At 38.5% G+C, this 22,341-nt stretch overlaps 1 protein-coding gene across 13 annotated transcripts in view; it reads right to left on the bottom strand.

Annotated features, from left to right (window-relative positions):
- Positions 1-156: 156 nt before the first annotated feature.
- Positions 157-22,341, bottom strand: part of enah (ENAH actin regulator) — a 106,726-nt gene continuing 84,541 nt past the window's right edge. For 4 of the 13 annotated variants that reach the window (XM_077220183.1, XM_077220182.1, XM_077220179.1 and 1 more), the window contains 10 exons: positions 15,041-15,396; positions 10,620-11,354; positions 8,973-9,295; positions 7,357-7,496; positions 7,127-7,175; positions 6,933-6,984; positions 6,519-6,585; positions 4,270-4,354; positions 3,503-3,560; positions 157-2,682 (listed from right to left, as the gene is read on the bottom strand). In XM_077220183.1, coding sequence (XP_077076298.1) covers positions 2,645-2,682; positions 3,503-3,560; positions 4,270-4,354; positions 6,519-6,585; positions 6,933-6,984; positions 7,127-7,175; positions 7,357-7,496; positions 8,973-9,295; positions 10,620-11,354; positions 15,041-15,396 — 1,903 coding nt within the window. In that variant the 3' untranslated portion in view covers positions 157-2,644. Of the gene's footprint in view, positions 2,683-3,502; positions 3,561-4,269; positions 4,355-5,961; positions 6,022-6,518; positions 6,586-6,932; positions 6,985-7,126; positions 7,176-7,356; positions 7,497-8,972; positions 9,296-10,619; positions 11,355-15,040; positions 15,397-22,341 lie in introns of all 13 variants that reach the window. The other 9 variants (XM_077220181.1, XM_077220180.1, XM_077220184.1 and 6 more) reach the window with 3 other exon arrangements.

Raw genomic sequence — 22,341 nt, 5'->3', positions numbered from 1 at the left:
TAAGATTTGAGTGGATTTTAATAATCTGAATGCAATTTAATAAATCCCTTCATGATGTGTTTGTTGCTTTGAAAGGAAAATACAGGGAAGTAAAACATGTGGTTTGTCATGTAATCAATTTTTGCTTTTTAATTAATAAATAAATGCAAACAGCAATGTATTGCAATTTTTATTTAATTTGCTCAAACAAAACAATGTTAGCATGTAAGAAACTTCTAATTAACATGAAAACAGTATGGTACAACATGAACGATAAAAAAGAGACTGAAAATTGCATTACAAGGACATTCAGTTGAATCTGACCATCAGTCTGCTCATATCGAATCTCAGTGTGCTGACAACTCCATCAATGTTTTCCTAATATTGTTCAACTGATATCCACCACGACAAAGATCATATCTCAGATTCCACCAGCATACATGGTGTTAACCATAACACAATCCACACTGTAATGCAACTGAAAAAATGACACCGAGAAAATAATGTGAATGCATGTTTGATTTTAAACAAAGATCGTAAGTGTCCTTTGTAACTCACTGAAGCAAAATGCAAAACAAATGAATAAAGTTATGGCAGGCCCTAAATTAATACTCTCTATATATACGCTTTTACATTTTTGACATATCAAATGCAACTTCCGAACAAGGCACAAACCATGAAGATCACAAACCGGTTTATCCAGGAATGAATCAACCCTGATCAAAACATTTTGCTTAACCTAGAGACCGATCAACAATAGTTATTTGTCGTCAAAACCTAGGGATCTGGAGAGTGTGACGTTCTAGAGATAACCGTTTAGCTTTGGTGATTACTGCCGATCACAAAGTGCCGGCCGTCTTGTCAGCAATAGAATCATTTGAACTTCTACGGGTTTTTAAAGTGCAATCAATGCTGTAAACACTCTATTCAAACGTTCTAATTCCTTGAGAGATTATTTGAGTGATGGTATTAAACTACGCAAGTGAGAAAAAAAAACTATGAAGGATTGACAAGTGAGCATGGCATGGGGGAAATGGATAACTGAGGAAAAATCTGATCTGAGAGAACGTCACAAATGTTCTCCATTATTCTCCTCAAAATTTGCACAGCCTATAATCACACTTCATGTTTGTAGAAAGATTTCGGTCTTAAAAAGCACATTTCCCAATAAAAGTTCCCTAACAAAAGTGTGTTGGAAGATAAAGCCCCTCTGAAAAACAGCCAAGTGACTTCCGGTGTGCAGAAAGGTAAAACAATAAATGATTGGACAAAAAAAAAGTCCCACTTATTAAGCTGTGATGTGCTGCTTGGCCCTCATTAGACACTCCAGACTTGTTTAGTTGGATAATACTCCATTCAAAATGAATAATTTACCATACATGATCTTTCACATACTTGAATCCAAAGGAAAATGAGTATAATGTCATACCCCTGCAAATTTATTATGGCTATAAAGAGGTGTCTGTTGTGAACTGCACTTTTGAGAATGCGCATGGAGAACATTCATACAGTTTGATGGCAGAGTGGATGATCGATCAAAAAACAAAGAAAAAATGCGTAACAATGCTACACTTATTGCTTATGAACTGAAAACAAAATTATTTTTCGTGGCAACCATTTTTCCCATACCGTTCATAAGAAGACATGCACTGAAATCGAAAGAAATACGTAAAGAGCCTACGGTGAATAAAAAGTTCATACTATTTCTGGTTAGCACTATCTACAGATAACGTCTGTGCTGACGTTGACGTCAACCTTAACTTCGATTGGCTGAGAGGATTTTGGTAGAGAGCTACAATGATGTACAGTAGAAAGGCATTGTCCTTCGTGATCTTCCCGAACACTTAGCGAACACACAAGACAAAGAAGGTATACAGATAACAGTGGCTCATTAGAGACAGCCTGTCGAGCATTCACTTTTGAAAAGAGAAGTCTGAATAATAATGGAAACCGACCAAAAGCGCGAGTAAGCTACCTGATGTGGTCATGGCGTACATTAGAACAGGTTGACTGAATGACTTGCAGGTATAATGTTTATTTTGTCATCATTTTAATGTACATATTCTGGTTAAAATAGTAGGAAGACAAGCTTTAGAGTCCTGCAGCAATAGACCATACTCGTTTAGTTGGCCAGATTCAAGGTTTTGCTCTATACAAGGCCAACTGAGTTAACGTTACTTCACCACCATCACCATTACCACTTTTTAAAGTCATAAACAAAGCCTGCCCTTTGCTAAACAATGTGCCGTAGAATGAATGTCATCTGCTTGATTTACACTTTCACTCTTCAATGGTTAATACATTTTGTAATTCAGTAATAGTTTGTCTATTTTCTTTCCACAGTAAAAGTCATCCATTGCATACTGACAGTCACTTCCTTAAGACTGTGTCCTGACTTCCCTCAAGATGGGGCTTTTGGTGTATGGCGTCGCTTTGAGGCGTCTGGTTATCCTCTCGCTGATACGCCTCCTTGTGCCCCCCCCCCCCCACGCTCAAAGTTTGTCTTTCCCGGCATCATACTTGACAGATCCACCGAATTAACATGGTTATTGTGATCACCACTGGTTAAAACTGTAATTTTCCATTTTCATTGCTTTTGAGATAACTGAAGCTGACCTCTGAAGAGACAGATTGTGGTTAAAAAATACAGGTGCATCTCATCCTCCTATGCAGAGTTTGACTTGCCCAACTCCTCCCTGATTGCTGAAAACACAAAGACGACAAAAGAATTAGGCACAATCCTGGCCAGATCTGGAGATTAGTTACATTTGACAAAAAACATCTTACAGTCAAAGGTTTAAACACCTAATCATTCATTATTACTTTTTAAAATATGTTAAAACAATAGTGATGTCACTAAAACTATGAAAGAACACCGAAAGGTAATATTGGAATATGGCATGTTGTGACCAAAAACTGGACACTTGCTATTTCACTACTCATTCCAGCTCATGCATTTTTAATTGAAATTTTGTAAAGACAATTTAATTTGAATAAAATGAATTAATAGTTGAAATGCATTTATGCATTTATAAATGTATTTATTTCTAAATTTAATTAAAATAAATAAATAAATTTTATATATATATATATATATATATATATATATATATATAAATTCAGAAATATAAAATAATATATTCTCCAAAAAAATACTATTCATTATTAGCCTAGATTACAGAATATTATTTATAAAAGAAAAATATATTTGTATAAAAAAATTATTACTAATTTAAAATAAATTAGCCACAGTTTACCTAAATTTCCGCTAGATTTCCTTTAACTTTTAATTGAGGGAAATAAGGGAATTATTTTATAATTATTATTATCATTTTATTATTATTATTAACAACAACAACATTATCAAGCATTTAACCATAGGCCTTTAAATCAAAATGTTTTAAGATCATGAGAAACAAATTACAACTTTTGACTGTGAGTGTTGAGTATTTTGTTTCTAAAAATAATTAAAAACCTCAATCTGCATCATATATTGTGGCAATACAGTGCAATAAAATGTTACCATCAATAAGTTCTTCTTTCAGCTTTGATAGTTCCTTCCTCATCTCTTCTAGAATGTCCTAAAAAGAAAATCAATACATTAAGAATTTGCTGAGAATACTGTTTGTTATATACAAATCAAAAAGAGAACTGTTTTCAGGTCAATTAGATTGCGTACAAGACTAGAATATATACACTAGAATGCAAGAGAAATTAGATGCCATAAGGACATTGTGTCAAGTAAAAATACTGACGTGACCCTTTGCAATGAGTTCTTAATATAATGCAGCTATTATATCAAATGCAGCTATAAACGTATTGAATGACAAGAGATACAGATGAGTAGGTGTATGCTATAACATCAACACTCAAGTCAATTTAAATGCAGCTGCTATTAGTAACTCTTCAACAACAAAAACACACTCTAAGCACTTGGCGGGGGAAAAGTTGAGGCAGACAGAGCTGACCGACCCGAGTAACTGTGTCCTCAGATAAGTGAGACTCCTACATATGTCTTTCATATCTAACATGCTCATTCATAGACAAGGGAGGTACAGTATTGCATTTGAAAAGAGGACTACATTTCTACACACCCACAAAAGCTAGCACTTTCAACCAGTAATTCGCCCTCAGTTTTTTAGGAAGTGCTGTGATGAGAAATTGTACCACTAGCTTTGGTAACACTGCCAAAGTATTGAGGAAGTGAACAGCCCCTCTATCAAACCCGAAGGACTAAAAGGTTAAACGAGTTTCAGTTCAAGTTAGTTACTTGTAGGTTTTGAGAAGTACCTGTTTCAATCTGTCGTAGTCAAGAGCTTCTGTTGGCACCCCATTGGCACTTATGGATCCGGTAGGAGTTGGTGTAGACCTTGGTCTAAGAAGAAAAGATATGGTGTGAAGCAAAGCTATTTTAGTCGCAGAAGTCGACACTATGCAGTCAAGATGCAAGGCAGAAGTTAAGTTACACTTTAACGGTCATTTCAGTTGCTGTGTAAATCTACACTGTTTCAGCAACCAATTACAATCGGTGATTCAAAGAATATACACAGCATTAACATGGGAAAAACGTAAGATGTGTGAGGAAAATGCAGGATATTTCAGATGAAATTGTTGTACTGAAAAGGAAATTCACACATCCAGATACATATGCATAACTGGGTGACATGAAAATGAGCCTTGAGAGGAGCTGCAAATTCATCAAAACCAACAAATTCATAAAGTCAACCCCAACAAAAATGGCACAGCAAACCAAAAGCTTGAGACAGGATTCACACTTCAAAATACACAATGCAGCTGCCGTATCACACCCATGCTTGTCTGAAGCTGAATCAGACACGATACTATTGCCAACACAATAATCACCATAGGGTAGAACATGGGAAATGAGGGAAATGACGCTTTATCTATCCCATCGGAAAAGAAATGAATGCTGAACAGTGGGTTGCCTTGAGTAGAAAGGAAGTAGAAGTCAAGCGGATAAGAACATTGTGACAGCTTAAAAGTCAAACAAATTTCAGAGCAAAACTTATGTGTGAGATACAAGCGTGTACAGCCCGAAGGCTTTGTATCAAAGCTTTCTGCATTTTATATGTGAAAGGATAAACCAAATTAAATGCACATTTGTGGGGGGAGGGGGTAGCATGTTATCTTTGAAACCAGGTGGACAAAATGGCAAGAGTAGACAAATGCTCCAGCTTTCTGATATGACCTTTGACGACACCTAGTACTTCACAATATATCAGGACGCTCTAATAATGATACAATGGTTAATCCTGCATGGCTTCCTTCCCATTAGAAACATTTAAAAAGGTGTTTCTCTAGAAGTATGTACACTTTATTTTAACAGGAGGTGATTTTTATTACAATTAACCGATTTTTTTTGAGGATTATATAGTTAATATATTTTTATTAGGCCTTAATTTACTTTACATTATACATAGATTTTATTGTTTCACTCTTGTCCCATAAGTGAAATTATAATAAACCATTTTAACATTTATATTGTGTGAAAATTATTTATATACACTACCACTCAAAAGTTAGAGGCGGTTTGAAAGAAGCCTCTTATCAAGCCAGCATTTATTTGATGACAAATACAGTAAAAACTGTACTATTGTAAAATTTAAAATAACCAATTTCTGTTTTAGTATATTTTAAAATGTAATTTATTCCTGTGATGGCAAAGCAGAATTTTCAGCATCATTACTCAGTCATCTGTGTCACATGATCCTTCAGAAATCATTGTAATGTGCTTATTTGGTATTCTATATTCATTTATTATTATTATTATTATTATATGTATATGTATATAAAAGCAGCAGGGACACATTCATGGTGATTATATTGTTGGCAACAGCAAAATCTTTGTGTGTGAAAAAAAACCCAGAATAACTATAGACAATCACTGCAGCAACCCTCATCCTATTTAAAGAGCACTCTCAGCAAACAAAGCCTAGGAGATCTCAAACTAGCCTCTTATACCTGTTTAAGGAATCATAGTACTTGTCAGTACCCATCTGATTTCTCCATGGTGTGTCCCGTCTGTGAGAGTAAAGAGACTAACCAGGTCAGAGGTCAATAGTGTGGATGTGAACTATTTATTTTCATAGTAATCTTCTGAAAGCAGGAGGTCTAATTTAGATGAAAGGAGAAATATTTCTATTTCAGTGTAGCCCTACTGAAAGGTACTTCAATAATTTGTATAATTGTATGTGGAAATGCCTGAATTGACGGCATATACTATGTAAAAAAATAAGCGAATCCGTAAAAAAATGCGGAACAGCTCTGGTACACACAGATCTGATGAGAAGCAACAACACTGTGCTTTAGTGATGTAAAGCACGGGACCCGACTGCCTGCATTCTGACATGCGATTGTGAGCAGGCCTCCGGCCACAAGCACGTGATGCAAAGCAGTCGAAGCAACAATAATTCAATTTAGCTTTAAGAAAGCGGGACCTGCCGAAGAGTCTCAAAAGCTGGACATTTTTCTTCAAAAGGCACTATGAATTGGTGGATGTATAACATGCGAATTATTACCTTCCAATGACTGGTGATTTGCTACCATTCATGGTGTTTGTCCTCTCCCAAGGCTTTCTGGGCATATCTGTAAAAGAAATGCAATGTTACATTTTATGATATTCTCTTATTTTTTAAATAGCCGTGATTCTCCAATGGTTTAGCTTGAAGACCCAGTTAAAAAAATTAACTGCACAGGCTCAACAATATGCTAAATTATTAACATGAGATGGACTGAACAGCTGCCAAGAGTAGCCAGTGTTAGATGACTATGCACTAAAATACTTTGACTGAACAACAAACAAAAGATATGGGAAACATCGCCTACCTTTTAAAAGTTAATAAACCCATTTATTTTGCTAACCTAATGATTCATAAGCAGCATTATTATTTGGTTTTATCATTTATTTTTAGCATTGCTTTCCCCTTGCTTACCTGGTGTGCTACAGGCTGACACTTTTGGAGTTATGGTAGCCTCAATGTCATCCTAATGGAGAAATAAAAAATATCTATTATTGAAAATCCATCACATAAACTGTATGATCATATCGATAAAATTAAGAGTAGTCTATATGTACAGGTTTAGCCAGAAACTGTAAACAGCTGAATGAGGCATTATATTAACTCACAGCTTTCTGTTCAGGCTCTGGTGATGATCCCTTCTCAGCAATTCTTCTCCTGTATCAAATCAATGGTACATATTCTTACATTTTATTTCATAGCTGGCTATGTTACAACATTACTGATAATTGACCTCAGAAAAGCAGAATAGAGTAATTTCCAAGACTAATCATTGTTTGAAAACATTCTGGCATTAGACATATAAGACATATAGAGACATATTAAGCACGTAATTTACCTCCTGGCCAGCAGGGCGCTCATCTCCTCCATTAGACCACCTCCGCCTCCAGGTAAGAGACCATTCCCACGGGTTGCCTCGGGTTTGGCACCACCAGAACTCACCGCTGGTCCTGCTGCTGGAGCCAGGGGCTCATCACTCTACAGTGACATAGGATTTGGTATTGAACATGTTTAGCATTTCTGATGAAGACGTTATCCGTTTTAAGGCATTCATTTACTTCAAGCAAAACAAACTGATCTGATGTAATTTCGAACAAAATCAGGCCAAAGCGAAAGTTTGTTTGGATTTTGTTTCGGAGTTCGAAACAGCTTGTCAAGGTAAACACCTTTGAACTACCACTGGTCCATATGTGTGTTATGAGGCTCTGCCGCCCCTTGACATGAAAATCTTCATCGGTTCGTTTCTTACATTTACATTTACTCATTTAGCTGACGCTTTTATCCTGTATTTCAGAGGTCGCACGCCTCTGAAGCAACTAGGGGTTAAGTGTCTTGCTCAGGGACACATTGGTGTCTCACAGTTGATTCGAACTCGGGTCTCTCACACCAAAGGCATGTGTCTTATCCACTGCGCCATCACCACCCCATTTCTTCTGTTCAGTCCGTTGACATCTGCCGCAAGTAAAAATTGACACCGACACTGTCTTTTCATGTAATACTGTAAAGCTGTTCGCTTTAAAGCAATCTATTGTATAAAGTGCTATATATATAAACGTGATGTGACTTGACTGGAGAGCCGAATTGCAGAGCTTGTGCAAAGACAATCCACATTGCTATAGATCTTATTCACAGCAGCGCCATCTTTGATTTTTAATGCGAATGAAAGTGAGGCTGTGAGGGATAGACAAAGGCCCTGTCCAAAATGGCACACTTCATGTGCACTTTCGGTCTTACAATTAATGGACATGCGCACATGGCAGCCAGTCCATGAGACAGTAGGGTTTTTGACATTTTAGGTCTCAGAAGGGTGCTCGCAAGAACCACAGCAGACTTCTTCCCAACAGTCAAAGCGGCGTTACGTCACGAAAGTGCGGACTCGTAGGAAGACAGCGAGTGTTTAGGGTGCCATTTGGGACAGGGCCATACTCTCTTCAGTGGGTTGTACTGTCAATTCATTTTTGGATTGTTTTGCAGATGAAACACTGCAAAATTATCTTCCCAAGTAATTTCCCTAAACAGAAAAAAAACTCATGAAAACATTAGCTGTGGAAAAATATAAGTGATCTATTTATACAGCCTTTTTACAGCGGATTCCATTGAAAACACCGCAAGTCGCTTTCATATCTGTAATGGCGCTGCTCTGAATAAGGTCTAAGATCATATGCTTTTTAACTGCTGTTTTCTCACTGCTGTCATTTGTGGTGGTGTTTTTTTTGTTGTTGTTATTGAGAGGAAAGCGCGCAGCACATATTTACATATTCATCTAACCCCCTCTTCCAGTAGTGTATTCTATCAGTATTCCGATGCAAAGGTATTTCAAACTTTTTTTTACCCCTAAGCAAAGAGCAAAAAAGAACTTCGCCATTAGTATATCAGGACCTTTAGGGCACAGTGTTAATACATTTCAGGTGTAATTTAATGCAAATGGGAGTTTTACAGGCCTAAATCTCTTACCCTTGGCACTTTCTTTAGCTTGGCTCCAGCAAGGGCGGCTGCGAGCCCAGAGAGGCCCTTGTTCTCATCTGTGGTGGGCGAGGGGGTGAACAGACCCGAGGGTAAAGGTGGGGCAGGGGGTGGAGGTGGTGCTGGTGGCGGAGCCTGACCTGAGGCTGGAGGTGGTGGCCCAGGGGGAGGGGGAGGCCCTGTTGGGGTAAGCGTGGGGGGCAGAGGTGGTGGGGGAGGAGGGGGAGGTGGAGGTCCAGCAGTGGTGGGAGTCACAGTGGAGCTGGGAGGGAGGGGTGGTGGGGGTGGAGGAGTTGGCATCCCCTGCGTTGAATCTGTAGGGATAAATAAAAAAAGAACATAAATAGTTAGGGCCAGTCTTTGTAACTACCTGTACTGATCAGTTAAACTTTGATTTGTTCTACATTTAGGACTGTTTTAACTTTTTTTTGCATTGTGAAATAGATTATTACATTCAGAATGAGCTAAATGGATGTCAGCACAATAATATAATATAATACAATAATATAATATAACATAATTATTCACATCCAAAGCTCATTCATAATAGTGAACACAGACAGATGACACTAATACATGATTGTCCATAGCTGATGATCATTATAACATCATACACAAAGAAGAAACTGATGATTTATGGGAATATGAAAGAAATTATGTACATAAATGTAACAAAATGCAGAGATGTAATTGGGGGTGATGGTTTCATCCCATCTAATCCTTAAAATGTAACTTAAAGCTGATGTTGCATCACTATGTATAAAGAGTAAAAATCTTCACAATTTAGGAAGGTATCAGCCTGACTATTTTTCACATTTGGCTTTTTTGGGGCATAAACAGCTGATGTATGCGACATGCATGCCTGCCAAACACACTCAAGTTAATCATATTAGTGTGTAGAATTTAGCTCAGTGTCAAGCTGTACCATGCATATGAAGTGTGAAGTCTAAAACCTCTTCTATAAATAATTCAGAGGTAGAGCTGATCTTATTTCTTTCATTGCTGATCCTCTGACCTCATATGAAAATCTCTACCTATTGTATGCAGTTTGTAACAAACCTAGTCAAAGATGAAAAAGGATTATTATTTCCATTTCATTTAAACATTTCTTTTTAAAATAAGGATGTCTCATGAATCAAATTTGTGAATGTGAATAATAAACAGAGGATGTGGGGCGGCCAGTTATAGATCATGTAAAGCTTACTGTGCATTGACAGATCACTTGTACATGCTAACATCAAGAACTTCTTTACCATAAACCAATAATCAGAATGAGATGGTTGTGATAAACTCCAGAAAAAAGGATGAGAACTAAAGCGAAGACATCCGCTTAACAATATATGAGACTCAATTCAAAGTTTCAAGAGAGAGTGGAGATGTGTTTTCATGCCATGCCATATCACACCATTACAGGCCACACAAACGAGCATTCATCAGACCGATGATCACAGGAACCAGTACAACCCAACAGACAAGACAAAACAGCAAAACATTTCCTGAGGACTTTCATATTGAGCCAACAAGCAATCGATAGTAGCCAATTGCAGCCAAAAGCAACCCAGCTCAACATGGCAGGCCCCCTCCTCGAACCCCAATTAGCGGGTTAGTGGAGGCTGAGCGACACAGAAGAGGCCTTACCCGGCTGGCTGGGGAAGTCAGCAGGCTGAGTGGGCGGCTCTGGAGCAACGGAGCAGGAGTCTCCCAACCCAGAGTTTACAGAGTGCTCAGCAGAGGCGGGGAAGGCTGTGGAAGGAGAAGGGAGAACAGCAGGCTGGGGTGAGGGACAAGACACAAGGGGAGCGATGGGCAAGGTGGGTGAGGGAGAGTACAGGGGCGGTGGAGGGGGTGGCGTCGGGGGTGAAGAGAATGGCTGACCCGAGACGGGGGATGAGGTGTGGAAGTGAAGCGAGGTGGGCGGCCCGTTGGGCGCCGAGATGGGCGAAGGGGGTTTCTGGGAGAGCGGACTGGGGGTTGGGATTACGATCATCGGGCGAGGGCCGGTTGCCTTGCCCGGGGGGCTGCTGATCATGACCGGAGGAGAAGGCGGTAAGGGAGTGAAATTGTTAGCCGTCCAGATGACAGATTTGGAGGCCGGAGCTAAAGGAGGAGGAGCTGGGGCAGGGGGCGGTGGTGTGGGCGGGGCAGGTTGTCTGCGAGGGACAGTGGCGTAATGAGGCAGGACCGGGTGGAAGGCGGAGCCTAGCGAAGTGGCGAATCGGGAGGCCGAGTGACGCAGGGGCGGGGTTGGAGGAGTGGCTGTGGAGGGCAATGGCGTCGGTGGAGGGTAACTGGGTGTGGAAGGAGAGACTGGTAAGGAGGAGGTGGTCTTGTTGTATTCTGGAGGTGGAGGAGTGTAGAGGGTGCTTTCAAATGCTGCACACAACCGGAGGACAGGACAGGACAGGAGGGAGGTAGCAGCAACCGTGCAAAGGGAAAGAACACAAGACAAAGAGAGAAAGAGGGGAAGGAGACAGAAGAGAGAAAGGGGGCAAATGAAGCAAGAAAACCAGCAGAGACCTACAAGTCCATCATATGTTCTTATTTCTGTCTATGAACAGGGAACACACTGGAATTAGTACAATCGGTTAGCTGTGAAAACATCATGAACTGGAAAAGATAGATCAACTCCAACACATGGGCAAAATGTTACACAAACATCCTGTTTAGCATGTAGTACTTTCAGGAGACGGCACCGAAGGGTTACTGTAACTCCTGGATGCACGTGAGGTTAGGGTCTCAGTATCATCACATGCCTGCTAAAGGCTAGTCATCCACTCTCTGCATGCCAAGAAAATTATAATGAATAAAAGTTATGTTAATGAAAACTTTTTTTTGCACTTTATACGGTCTAATATCGCATTAAAATCTGAATGGGTTCAAACTAATTCAACCCAATACTCCACTGAAAATTTCCACTGAAACAACATCATTGGTGAATCAGGAGCCGTGTACAAAATCACAAAAAGCATTAAAAGTATTAAAAATGTTGGGGTCAGTAATGTTTTTTTTAAATGTTTTTAAAAGTATCTTATGCTCATAAAAAAGTAAAAACAGTGATATTGCAAAATGTTATTACAATTTAAAATATCTCTCTATTTTAATATATTGCATGTAATTTATTCCTGTGATATCAAAGCTGAATTTCTGACATCATTACTTTTATCATTACTAATATGCTGACATGGTCCTCAAGAAACATTTCTGATTATTATAAGTGTTGAAAACAGTTGTGCTGCTTCATATTTTTGTGGAATCTGATATACATTTTCTTTGATGAATATAAAGATCAGCATTTATTTGAGAAAAAAAGTAACTTTTTTAACATTAACCGTTTATTAACATTGTAAATGTCTTTACTGTCACTTTTGATAAATTGAAAGCATTCTTGCTGAATGAAAGCATTAATTAGCCATATATTTATGGGTGTTTATGTAGGAAATGCATGTAAACTCATTTTTTGGTTTATAGAGAGTCTGCACTGTAAGAGTCACTGCCTGCCATATGTTGGCGCAATCTTTCTGCTCCAGTGATTCTCATAAGCAGCCTGCAGACACAGCTGCCCTCCTGCTGCGTGAAGCCCACCACGCCCCCTGAGCACTCTTCAAAATACACGTCAACACACAGGCAAACACAAATTATCATGCCCTACATTCAGGTTATTAACCCTTTCCCATTGTTCAAGATGATTTCATGACTTGAGTGCAGCTTTTTTCCTTGTTTAACGATAATGTACCCTATTTGTACCTTACTTTCTTCCATTTCACTGGCCTCCTCTGCGTTTGCACACTATTAGCTTTGACAAGCAGACCACATGACCCATGATGTAATGTAGTATGTTCACCAGAGTGACTTAATGAAATTCTTCCACTCCTAAAGCACAGGCGGTCACATGGCAAGACCAATCGGCTGTGCTCTTTGGAATAATCCAACTTTATTAAATCAACTTGTGACTAGGGATCCTCACTCACATACACAGTTTTTTATACTAATGCGTATTTATTTACAAATTATTGCATATCATGCGCTGAAGTGAAGAACCTTTAGCAAAAAGTTTTGGCTATTGTTATCTATTTACACTTTCCATTAAGTTGAAGTGCCTGTTTTCAATTATCCCTACTAGTGCCTTGACTAATGATACAGATTTTGTTGCACCCATCCGGCAGAATCTCAGGGTATTTATTTGATAATCCTTCTCCCAGACATGACGCAGAAGCCACAGTCAAGACAATATCCACCAAAAATACAACTCCCATACAGAAAGACTTCATAACAACAGAACTCAATTAAGTGTCAATTCTACAGTCAGAATAAAACATTAAGAGCACCTGCGAGTCAATACTGCAGTGAAAAACACATCAGCTGCCGACTAGCTGCACAATGATTTCTTTAAGTATTTTTTTTAAAAAGGACACTGAAAACATTTATGCGAGCCTTCCTTGAGAACTTTTGGGAGTATGTAAAGTGAATATCACTGAGGACCTGTCAATATTTACAATTCATTACAATTGAATAAAGCTTTAGTTTTCTGTAAAAATTTAAATTTTCACAAATCTGACTGCCAGTATGTTAATGTGTAATTGAACCAGTTGAGTTGAGTAGTAATTTAGGTTCAATATATCCCTGAGCAAACTATACCGTATTTAAAAGGTTTATGACTTGGTACTGATGTACTTTTGGCATTCCTCTGTGGAATATTGCATCTTGCTTTATCCAAAGTACAACATCATTGGCATATAATACAGAATTTCTGATGCAAATATCACACATGCACCATGCTCAAATGTTTAACACTTGAATGACAATTATGCCCATCAAAGCCTGATGCCTGGCTACTCATACAGTGTCTGTGGAAAAAACATCCCCTCCCCCATGTGTATTTCACAGTAAGTCAAAATGTACCTTATTTACTTTCTTATTGCAAGTTCCTTGTGAACTTACTGTGAACTATTCATAGGTGTATGTTATTCTAAAGCAAAAGAAACTTTGTAAAATCTAAAAACTTTCCTTTTCTGCTAATCGTATTTATACAGGCTATTGGATAATGTTAACCAATAGCCAAATAGCTATTAAGCCAATGTTTTAGCAAACTTGAATTCAGTCTGAATACATGCACACTTTCACGATCCAATCTAATACAGATGGAAAAAAAACATGTCCGACATTTTTTTCCAACTGAATATCCTGTTTATATCAGACCCATGTCAAATTACAAAAGCAAAACAGAATACCGCAACATTCGTATTGCGCTCCATAATCCTAGTGAGCTGTACACAGGAGAGTGTGAGAGAAATGTGTTTAGTCTGTGAGTTCCATCATCTTTCAAGCTGTGGATTCAGATTCTTCCAACATACTGACAGATGGACACGTCAGGAGAAGATCGCCTATTGATGTAATAAGACGCAAGGAGGTAATGTCCCGTCGAACAAGAGGCCAAGCACATACTAAAAATATATTTTACAGCAAGAACAAGAAAAGGAAACATCGAGATGCATTATAGTAGAGATGTACATCTCCAATTTACATCTCCAATTTAATATTTTCCATATTAAAATTAAAATATAAAATTTATTTCCATATTTTATTTATCATTCTTTCCTTTTACTATATTGTTGTGGTGCTGCTTACATTCACTTCAACATTAAATAATGGATTTAACATTGACAAGAATTACATTTATTTGAGTTTTTGCGAATGTGGCGAGTTATTTTTAGCCAAAGTACAACAGATATTTAATATGTTGTTTATCGGTTATCAGCCATAGTATGAAAACAATTAGCCGCCAGAACTGTAATATCGGTGCATCCCCAGTTCGAACACATAGTTAACATAAAAGAATAACATTAAAATTAGTTTAATGTTAGTTTAATCTTAACCCTTATTTCTAATGTACACTAACAGCATTTCACAGGCATTTGCATGCTCAGCAACAGAAGTAACACCACATATATTGTTAGTTTATGTTAAAACCTCATTCATATTTTGACCTCAACCCATCCTGTCTACATCTTATCAGTCAGTCCTGTCTATAAAAAGACGTTGGAGAAGATAAAGATGCTCACCGGCGTTGGAGATGCGTCTCCCTCTCTCCCAGTCCATCTGCTCTCTGTCCAGCTGCTCTTGGTGCTCCCTATCTTGCTTCTCTCTCTCCGCACGCTCTCTCTCCATCAGCTCCCGCTCGGCGCGCTCCCGTTCCTGGCGTTCTCGCTCCAGCTGCTCCTGCTCCTGATGCTCACGCTCCAGGCGGTCCAGGCGTTCCTGCTCAGCACGTTCCCTCTCCAGCCGCTCCCGTTCCTGACGTTCCCTCTCGGTGCGCTCCCGATCCAGCATCTCTCGCTCCAGCCGTTCCCGCTCTAGCCGCTCTCGCTCCAGTCGTTCCCGCTCTTGCTCCTTCTGACGCTGGAGCTCCTGCAGCTGCCTGAGGACACGGAGCAGAAGGGAATGAGTTAGTGTTCAGATGTCAACTTTTTACATCTTTAACAACCACGCCACAACACCGCATTAGCAAATTCTGATTTGGTTTAGGTAGCTATGGTACCATACACTACCTTTCAAAATTTAGGGGGCAGTAAGAATTGTTTTTTTTTAAAGAAATTAACTTTTATTCAGCAAGGGCACAAAAAAATTGATCAAAAGTGACAAAGACTACAAAACGTTTTCAATAAATACCGTTCTTTTAACCATTAATTAAAGAATCCTGTGTGGGGGGGGGGGGGGCGACTTTCAACATTGATAATAATAATAAATTTTTCTTTCACTAAATCAGGATATTAGAATGATTTCTGAAGGATCATGTGACACTCAAGACTGTAGTAATGCCAGCATTGCCATCACAGAAAGAAATTGCATTTTACAATATATTAAAATGGAAAAAAGTAATTCTTAAATTGTAATTTCACAGTCATTTTTTTACCGTTTTTACTGTATTTTTGATCCAATAAATGCAGCCGCTGGAATCATAAGAGACATCTTTCAAAAACATTTAAAAAAATCCTACAGACACCAAACTTTTAAATGGTGGTGTATAATTATAAAAAAATATAAATAAAATAAAGTAATCTAGTTTATGTGCAAGTGCAGCTGGACAAGCCTAAAAATATTTTGTGCTAGATATATTTGATCTAAATAAAGAATATTAATAATGCCACAGTTAGATTTTTATAGATGATTGAAAAGTAACCTTGAGGAACAGTTTTGGTCTGTTTAAATTTCCGTCAGTGTAGCAGGAGCTTATTTGTAAAACAGCTGTTTGGGGCCGTTAACAAGATGGCCTCACAGGGCTTTTGGGACATTTTCAGTTATAAACACTTTATAGGCTTTTATAGAAAAAGAAAATATAAAAAAAATGATTTGCTTTCTTCCAGATACGGAGACAGCTGATCACTAAAATCGCAGTACATCACATCACACACTAGATGGCAGCACGCTCAAATGGGTCACAAGAGGTGCGAGAAGTGCCAACTTCAGCATCAGACCAGCTCGCCTGCAGATGTTCTGCTAAGTAAGGGTTTATGAAAGATTTGCTTGTCAGTCCTCTTGTGCTTAATCAGCATCCAGCACAGAATTCCAGTGTGTAATTACATTAGAGAGCCAGATACATTTAGACTGTGGAGAGCAGGCACAGTAAATGAAGAAAAACAGGCTGTTTGCAGCTCTGGCTCTGAAACTGGACAGATGGACCTAACTTGAAGACGAAAGGGCAGAACAAACTGAAGAGCATTCATGAATGCAAGCAAATCAAAAGCAAAGAGCTTCACAGCATAAAGAGGACATGGTGTATTATAAGGAGTTAAACTCCAAGTCATCATTTAAGGATCATCATCCAGGTTTTTGTACACAATTTCCACAATATTTTACTTTACTTATAATAATTTCACAAACCCAAAGCACTACAAAACAAATAAATATTGTATTTTATAAAATTTAATACTCCAAACACAATGATATATTAATAATATAATACATGCAAGTAAACAGATAAGCAAATAAATTAGTGCTGTCATATTGATTAATCGCACCTAACATAAAAGTTTGTTTACACATGTGTGTGTGTGTGTGTGTGTGTGAGAGTGTGTGTGTCTGTGTATATATATATGTACACACATATGTATAAATTTGTGTATAAGCAGTATATATATATATATATATATATATATATATATATATATATATACACACACACACACACACACACACACACAGACGTACTATAAAATATTTATATAAAAATAATAATATATACACACGTAAACAATTTTTCATTTTTTTTTATCTTAGATGAGATTAATTGCAATTAATTGATTTGAAAGCACTAAAATAAATAAATGATAAAAACAAATGAACAAATCACACACACATACAGACCTGGTTTCCATGTTTTATGGGGACTTTCCATAGACAATGTTCTTTATACTGTACAAACTATATATTCTATCCCCTTACAGTAACCCTACCTCAAAACCTACCCATCACAGAAAACTTTCTGCATTTTGACATTTTCAAAAAACATCCCTTGTATGATTTATAATCCGTTTTCCTCATGGGGATCAAAAAAATTCCTCACAAGGACAAGGATTTTGGATATTGCCATTTTTGTGGGGACATTTTGTTCATGTAATGTAGGGTTTACCAGGACCAGGATGGAATAACCATTAAGGATCTCCTTTTGTGCTCACTGAATATATTTTCTGCCAGATTTCAGCTGTCATGGGAAAATGTATGATAAATAATCGTCATTGGGGTTTGCATTAAGACAGGTGATCCTGTTCTAGCCATCTGTCAACTAATCTCCCACACGTATTTTTGCATGAATGGGCGTATGTGATATCATTTCCTGGGACCTTGCCAGACACACCTTCCACTCAGTATAACAGTCTACGCCATGACAAATATCAGCTCAGGTGCACACAGCATGCCTCCACAAGTTTCCAAAGAAGAGAATAAGATGGGGAAAACCACACCCCAGACGTTTAAAAGACCCTTTGAGAAGAGCACGTTTACACCTAAGGCTCCAACTGACACGGTCACACCTGCTACGATATAGTCACTCCTGCTGTATCATCAGTCCTGTCACCGAAACAAACCTCAAATCTCAGAACTAAACAATTCACAGTACCATGTTGAAACGGCAGTAGTTCTGTTCACTTACACTAATAGCACTTGAAATCTTTTTCTAATTAGGCTTTTCAGATATCTTCAGATAACTGATCAATGTTTGCCTCAAATCTGACTTGATGGTTTTTTATTGCAATATTGAATGATTTAATATATCTTTAAAGTAAAAGCAGCAAGAGAAAATGCTTTGCAATATTTCACTTCATTCTAACTGTAAGGTCATTGTCTTTTCAACAGACCTTATGACAGCGGTTACTTAACTACGCCCACCAATTTTAAACCATATGTCCGTCAAACAAAATGACGACAAGTAATTTCCTAAATTGGAACTAGTGATAAAGGTGCTCTAAGCCAGTGGTTCCCAATCTTTTTTTGTCTGAGACCCCTTTTTCCCAAGAAAATATTTTCTTCACATTTAATGATATTGTCACTCTTGTAAGCTTGCAGTTTTTAAACAAACATTATGTTTATTACTATAACCAGATATGTTTATGCACAAAAAATAGCATATAATATTGAAAATACTATAACAAAAACATCAGTAGGCCACAAAACGTAAGCCTAGGAGTAGCCTATTTATTGGCCCTATTTGAAAGGCAATAACAAAAATATCAGTATTCACACTGGTGTGTAGGGAAAAAAATAATATAGGCTATAACAAAATGACTGGTGTCTGGGACCTCGTTGAAAACACATTGTTTTGGTCAGCCAGGGGATCATGAATAAAATTAGCTAATGTAATATGATCGTTTGGCACTCTAGCGATTAATAAACATGCGTTTATTAACAGAATAATGCGTCTTGCGGAAGAACATTGTAGCCGGAGCTACTTCTCTCTGTTTATGTCTATGACGAGTCACGCAGACACCGTCACTGGGCTACACCGCAGCGATGCGACCCGAACCAGTGTAAAATAGTCCCAATATAAACACTTATTATAGGTGTACCATAGTGACTCAGGATAAGACAAAAACCTTTAAATAAGCCTGAAGGACTTGATTAGCTGGATCAGGTGTGTTTAATCAGAGTTGAAGCTAAACTCTGCAGGGCTGTGGCTCTCCAGGAACTGAGTTTGACACCCCTGCTCTAAGCGAGGTCACGTTTTTTAGGCTGAAACATTTTTGTCACACACAGCAAACATCTCCTCACTATCCGCTAGCTGCCTGTCCCATGAACACACTGTAAAAAAACACGGTCTCTGTAGACAGCCCAGGCTCCACAAACAGCAAGAAAAACAAACTGGGCTAACCCGCACCACGAAACATGTCAAACTGTCCAGCCAATAACCGACAAGAATGATTTGAGGGTGGGGGTTGGGGGGTTAGTGGAGGTGCACATGAAGGGGGGAGTGGAGGAGAGAGAAGCATGAAGAGGGAAGTTAGCAAGAGGAGAGATGTCCTAGACAACGACTAACGTTAGAATTATATTCTCATGAATTTTGATATGGCCGAGACACGACCAAAGAGATGACGTTCCGATGAACAAATAGCAAAGAAGAGAGAAAAGGAGAAGGAACGCGTGAAGTCCCGAATTTACATCGGAAAAGCCTGTTTCATGAAGCACGGAAGGGAGGGACGGGATGAGGAGGAGGAGGGAGGGTCGAGCTAGACTCTGTTTTGTTTGACAATACTTCGATTCGTCAACAAGAAGTGACGTCACCCAACATCAATTAGAGCACCTTTAATGAAAACTGCCCAAACACACACACACCTTAACAGTCTGTTTATTTAATGGAGTGAACATTGCGGAATCACAGAAGTTTAAAAAGATCATAATTCTGATCCCACACTTGCATTTTTTGAGATGACCAAGTGATTTTGGGAATGGAACGAACAAAACTTAATTAGCCACTCTGGATATTCAAATTACATGTGCCATAAAACAACTTTTTAACATGGTTAACAAATTTGCCAAAATGAAAGCTTGACAAACAAAATGGTAGATAGCAACCAGGCTTCAAGTGCAACGATTAGGGGCCTTTTACAAGACTAAAAACGGAACACTTGTTATGCGTTTTGGTTGTTTATTTAAACGACAACATCGTTTTGCAAGCCTGAAAACAAAACTGTTTTTTGAAAATTTGTGAAAACGGTGATGTCATGCGCATGCGTATTACGTGTTCCGTCTAAAGGCTCATAGTGATTCTTTACAAAGCGACATCGCCAACTACAATGCATAATACAGCGTTTTCAATCATTTTCGCGGATCCGAGTGAACGGGGATCGTTTCGACAACGTTGTCGTCTGTACACAAAAAAACCGCAAAGGAAAAACTTAGTCTTGTAAACGTACCCTCAGATTGGCTATTTTGGGCTGTCAGTCATTTATCTGTCGTAAGGTCAATTTTAACCACTTTGAGCAAATTTTACACCTGCACCAAGGGTCGGGGCTTAGCAAAGGGTCAGTTGTTCAACATCTGAAACTGATACAAGCGCAGTGGGATGAGTCGAGGGGAATAAAACTATAAAGAGCTAATCATGAATCCACAAGGTCTACTATGAAGACCTTCCAAAAAGAGCTTCCATATGCTTAGTCTACTGCCCGAGTTCTGTATCTGCTTAATTTAGTTGCCTTGTTTCAGAGTTGTTCTTGTACCTGGGTTCCCAGAGGATGTACTCTGAGCCACTCCATTACGAAAGGCTGTTGCGGGGTGGATTGCTGAGAGTGTGTCCCACTTCCCCCAAAATCCCTGCTGGGCCTGAGCCATGCTCTCAGAGATGTAATTAAAGAGCAGAGGAAGCCTCGCTCATGTCTGTGGCACTATATACCGCAAGAGTTCATGGGAGCCATAGCGGAGCCAGCCACAAGTCAACCCTAGAACAGGGTATTGGAACAAGCCCCCTATGGAGAGGAGCGTTGACCGAACACTTAAGAGAAATAAGGTAAAATGGGCATGTGATATTAAAGGTCTATATTTAATTTTAAACATGAGAGCGAGGATGGGTTATGACACATACGGGTCAGGTGAGGTTAACTGTTCATGATGCAACTGCTGTGCAATCCCAGCGTTCCTACACAGATGGAGGGGTCATAATAATATCAAGGGCTTCTTGTTTTCGGAAGCTGCTGAAAATAAACCCAGAACAAACATCACTTTAAACCAAACTGGGGTTTGACCAACAGGAAAAAGGATTTATTGGATCAAATGTGTGCGCTCCTTGTTTCTTAAATAAGAACGACACCGCAGACCTGTTTGCACCATTTCGGTTGAGTGCTTTATTTGTGCCTAGTCACATTGGATACATATGCATTCCCTGGCATAGGAGATCACAACATTCTGAAAATAACAAGCAGCACAAACACTTAAAATTAGAAGCGGGATCTGGTCTCAGGCGAGAGACCGGAAGGGGACAAAATATGACGTTGAGGGGTTCAGTAACCTGCATATTATCTCTTGAGTTGGAACTCATTTTCATGTATGTATGTACCTCTTTATGACCATGTCAGAGAAAACCAGCACCGTGGTTCTTCAACATTTCTATGCATTTACATAATAACCCCTTTCAACAAAACTGGTGGAACTTAAATGTATGTTTTATTGTTCCACCACAATGACATAATGAAGCATGGCTGGGATTGTTCTCATGTTTTGGAGCAGATCAAGACATATGTCAAAGGGCCATTCAGTATTCTTTCAAGGAGAAGTTAAACCTGCCCTGTCAACAAGTCAAAAAGTCCCAATAAAAATAATACAAATGTTCAAATAGCAGGCCAAAGCGATAGCAATTTGGAACCTGCACTAGTTTCAAGCAATTTTACTGCAGTCTAGAGCATTTTGAATATAGGAAACACAACAAGCAATGCAAAATTTGCTTACTTTTTCCCTCTAAAACACCCCCCTTCTAGAGCATGGAATAAGAGCTTTAAAGATAGGAAACATGCAGCAGATCCATTTATTGGCGTCTCTGTTCCTGACATCAGTTACCAAGGAAACAGTAGCTAAGGGAGTGTAGGCGGCTCACAGCCTGATTCAGAATGTCTTCCAACAACTTACTACAACAGATTCTAAAGGCAGTATGACTTCATTGGATTTTAAAACAGGGTGATAATACATTGCAAAACAGAAAAAAGGAGATGCAGATTTCTTTTTTTTTAAATCATTAAAAAATATCTGTATATATTGCATAGAAAATATATAAGTAGGCTATAATAACAGTGGTGCTCATTAAGTCATCGCATTACACTGCAAAAAAACCCCACAATTCTTAAGTATTTTTATTTAATTTTCCAGTAGAAATATTTTAAAATCT

This window comes from Siphateles boraxobius, unplaced genomic scaffold (genome assembly GCF_051911475.1).
Source record: "Siphateles boraxobius isolate OS27281-9 unplaced genomic scaffold, OSU_SipBor_1 8, whole genome shotgun sequence".
In the NCBI taxonomy this organism is placed as follows: Eukaryota; Metazoa; Chordata; class Actinopteri; order Cypriniformes; family Leuciscidae; genus Siphateles; species Siphateles boraxobius.
This window is presented reverse-complemented; position numbering and strand designations above follow the sequence as displayed.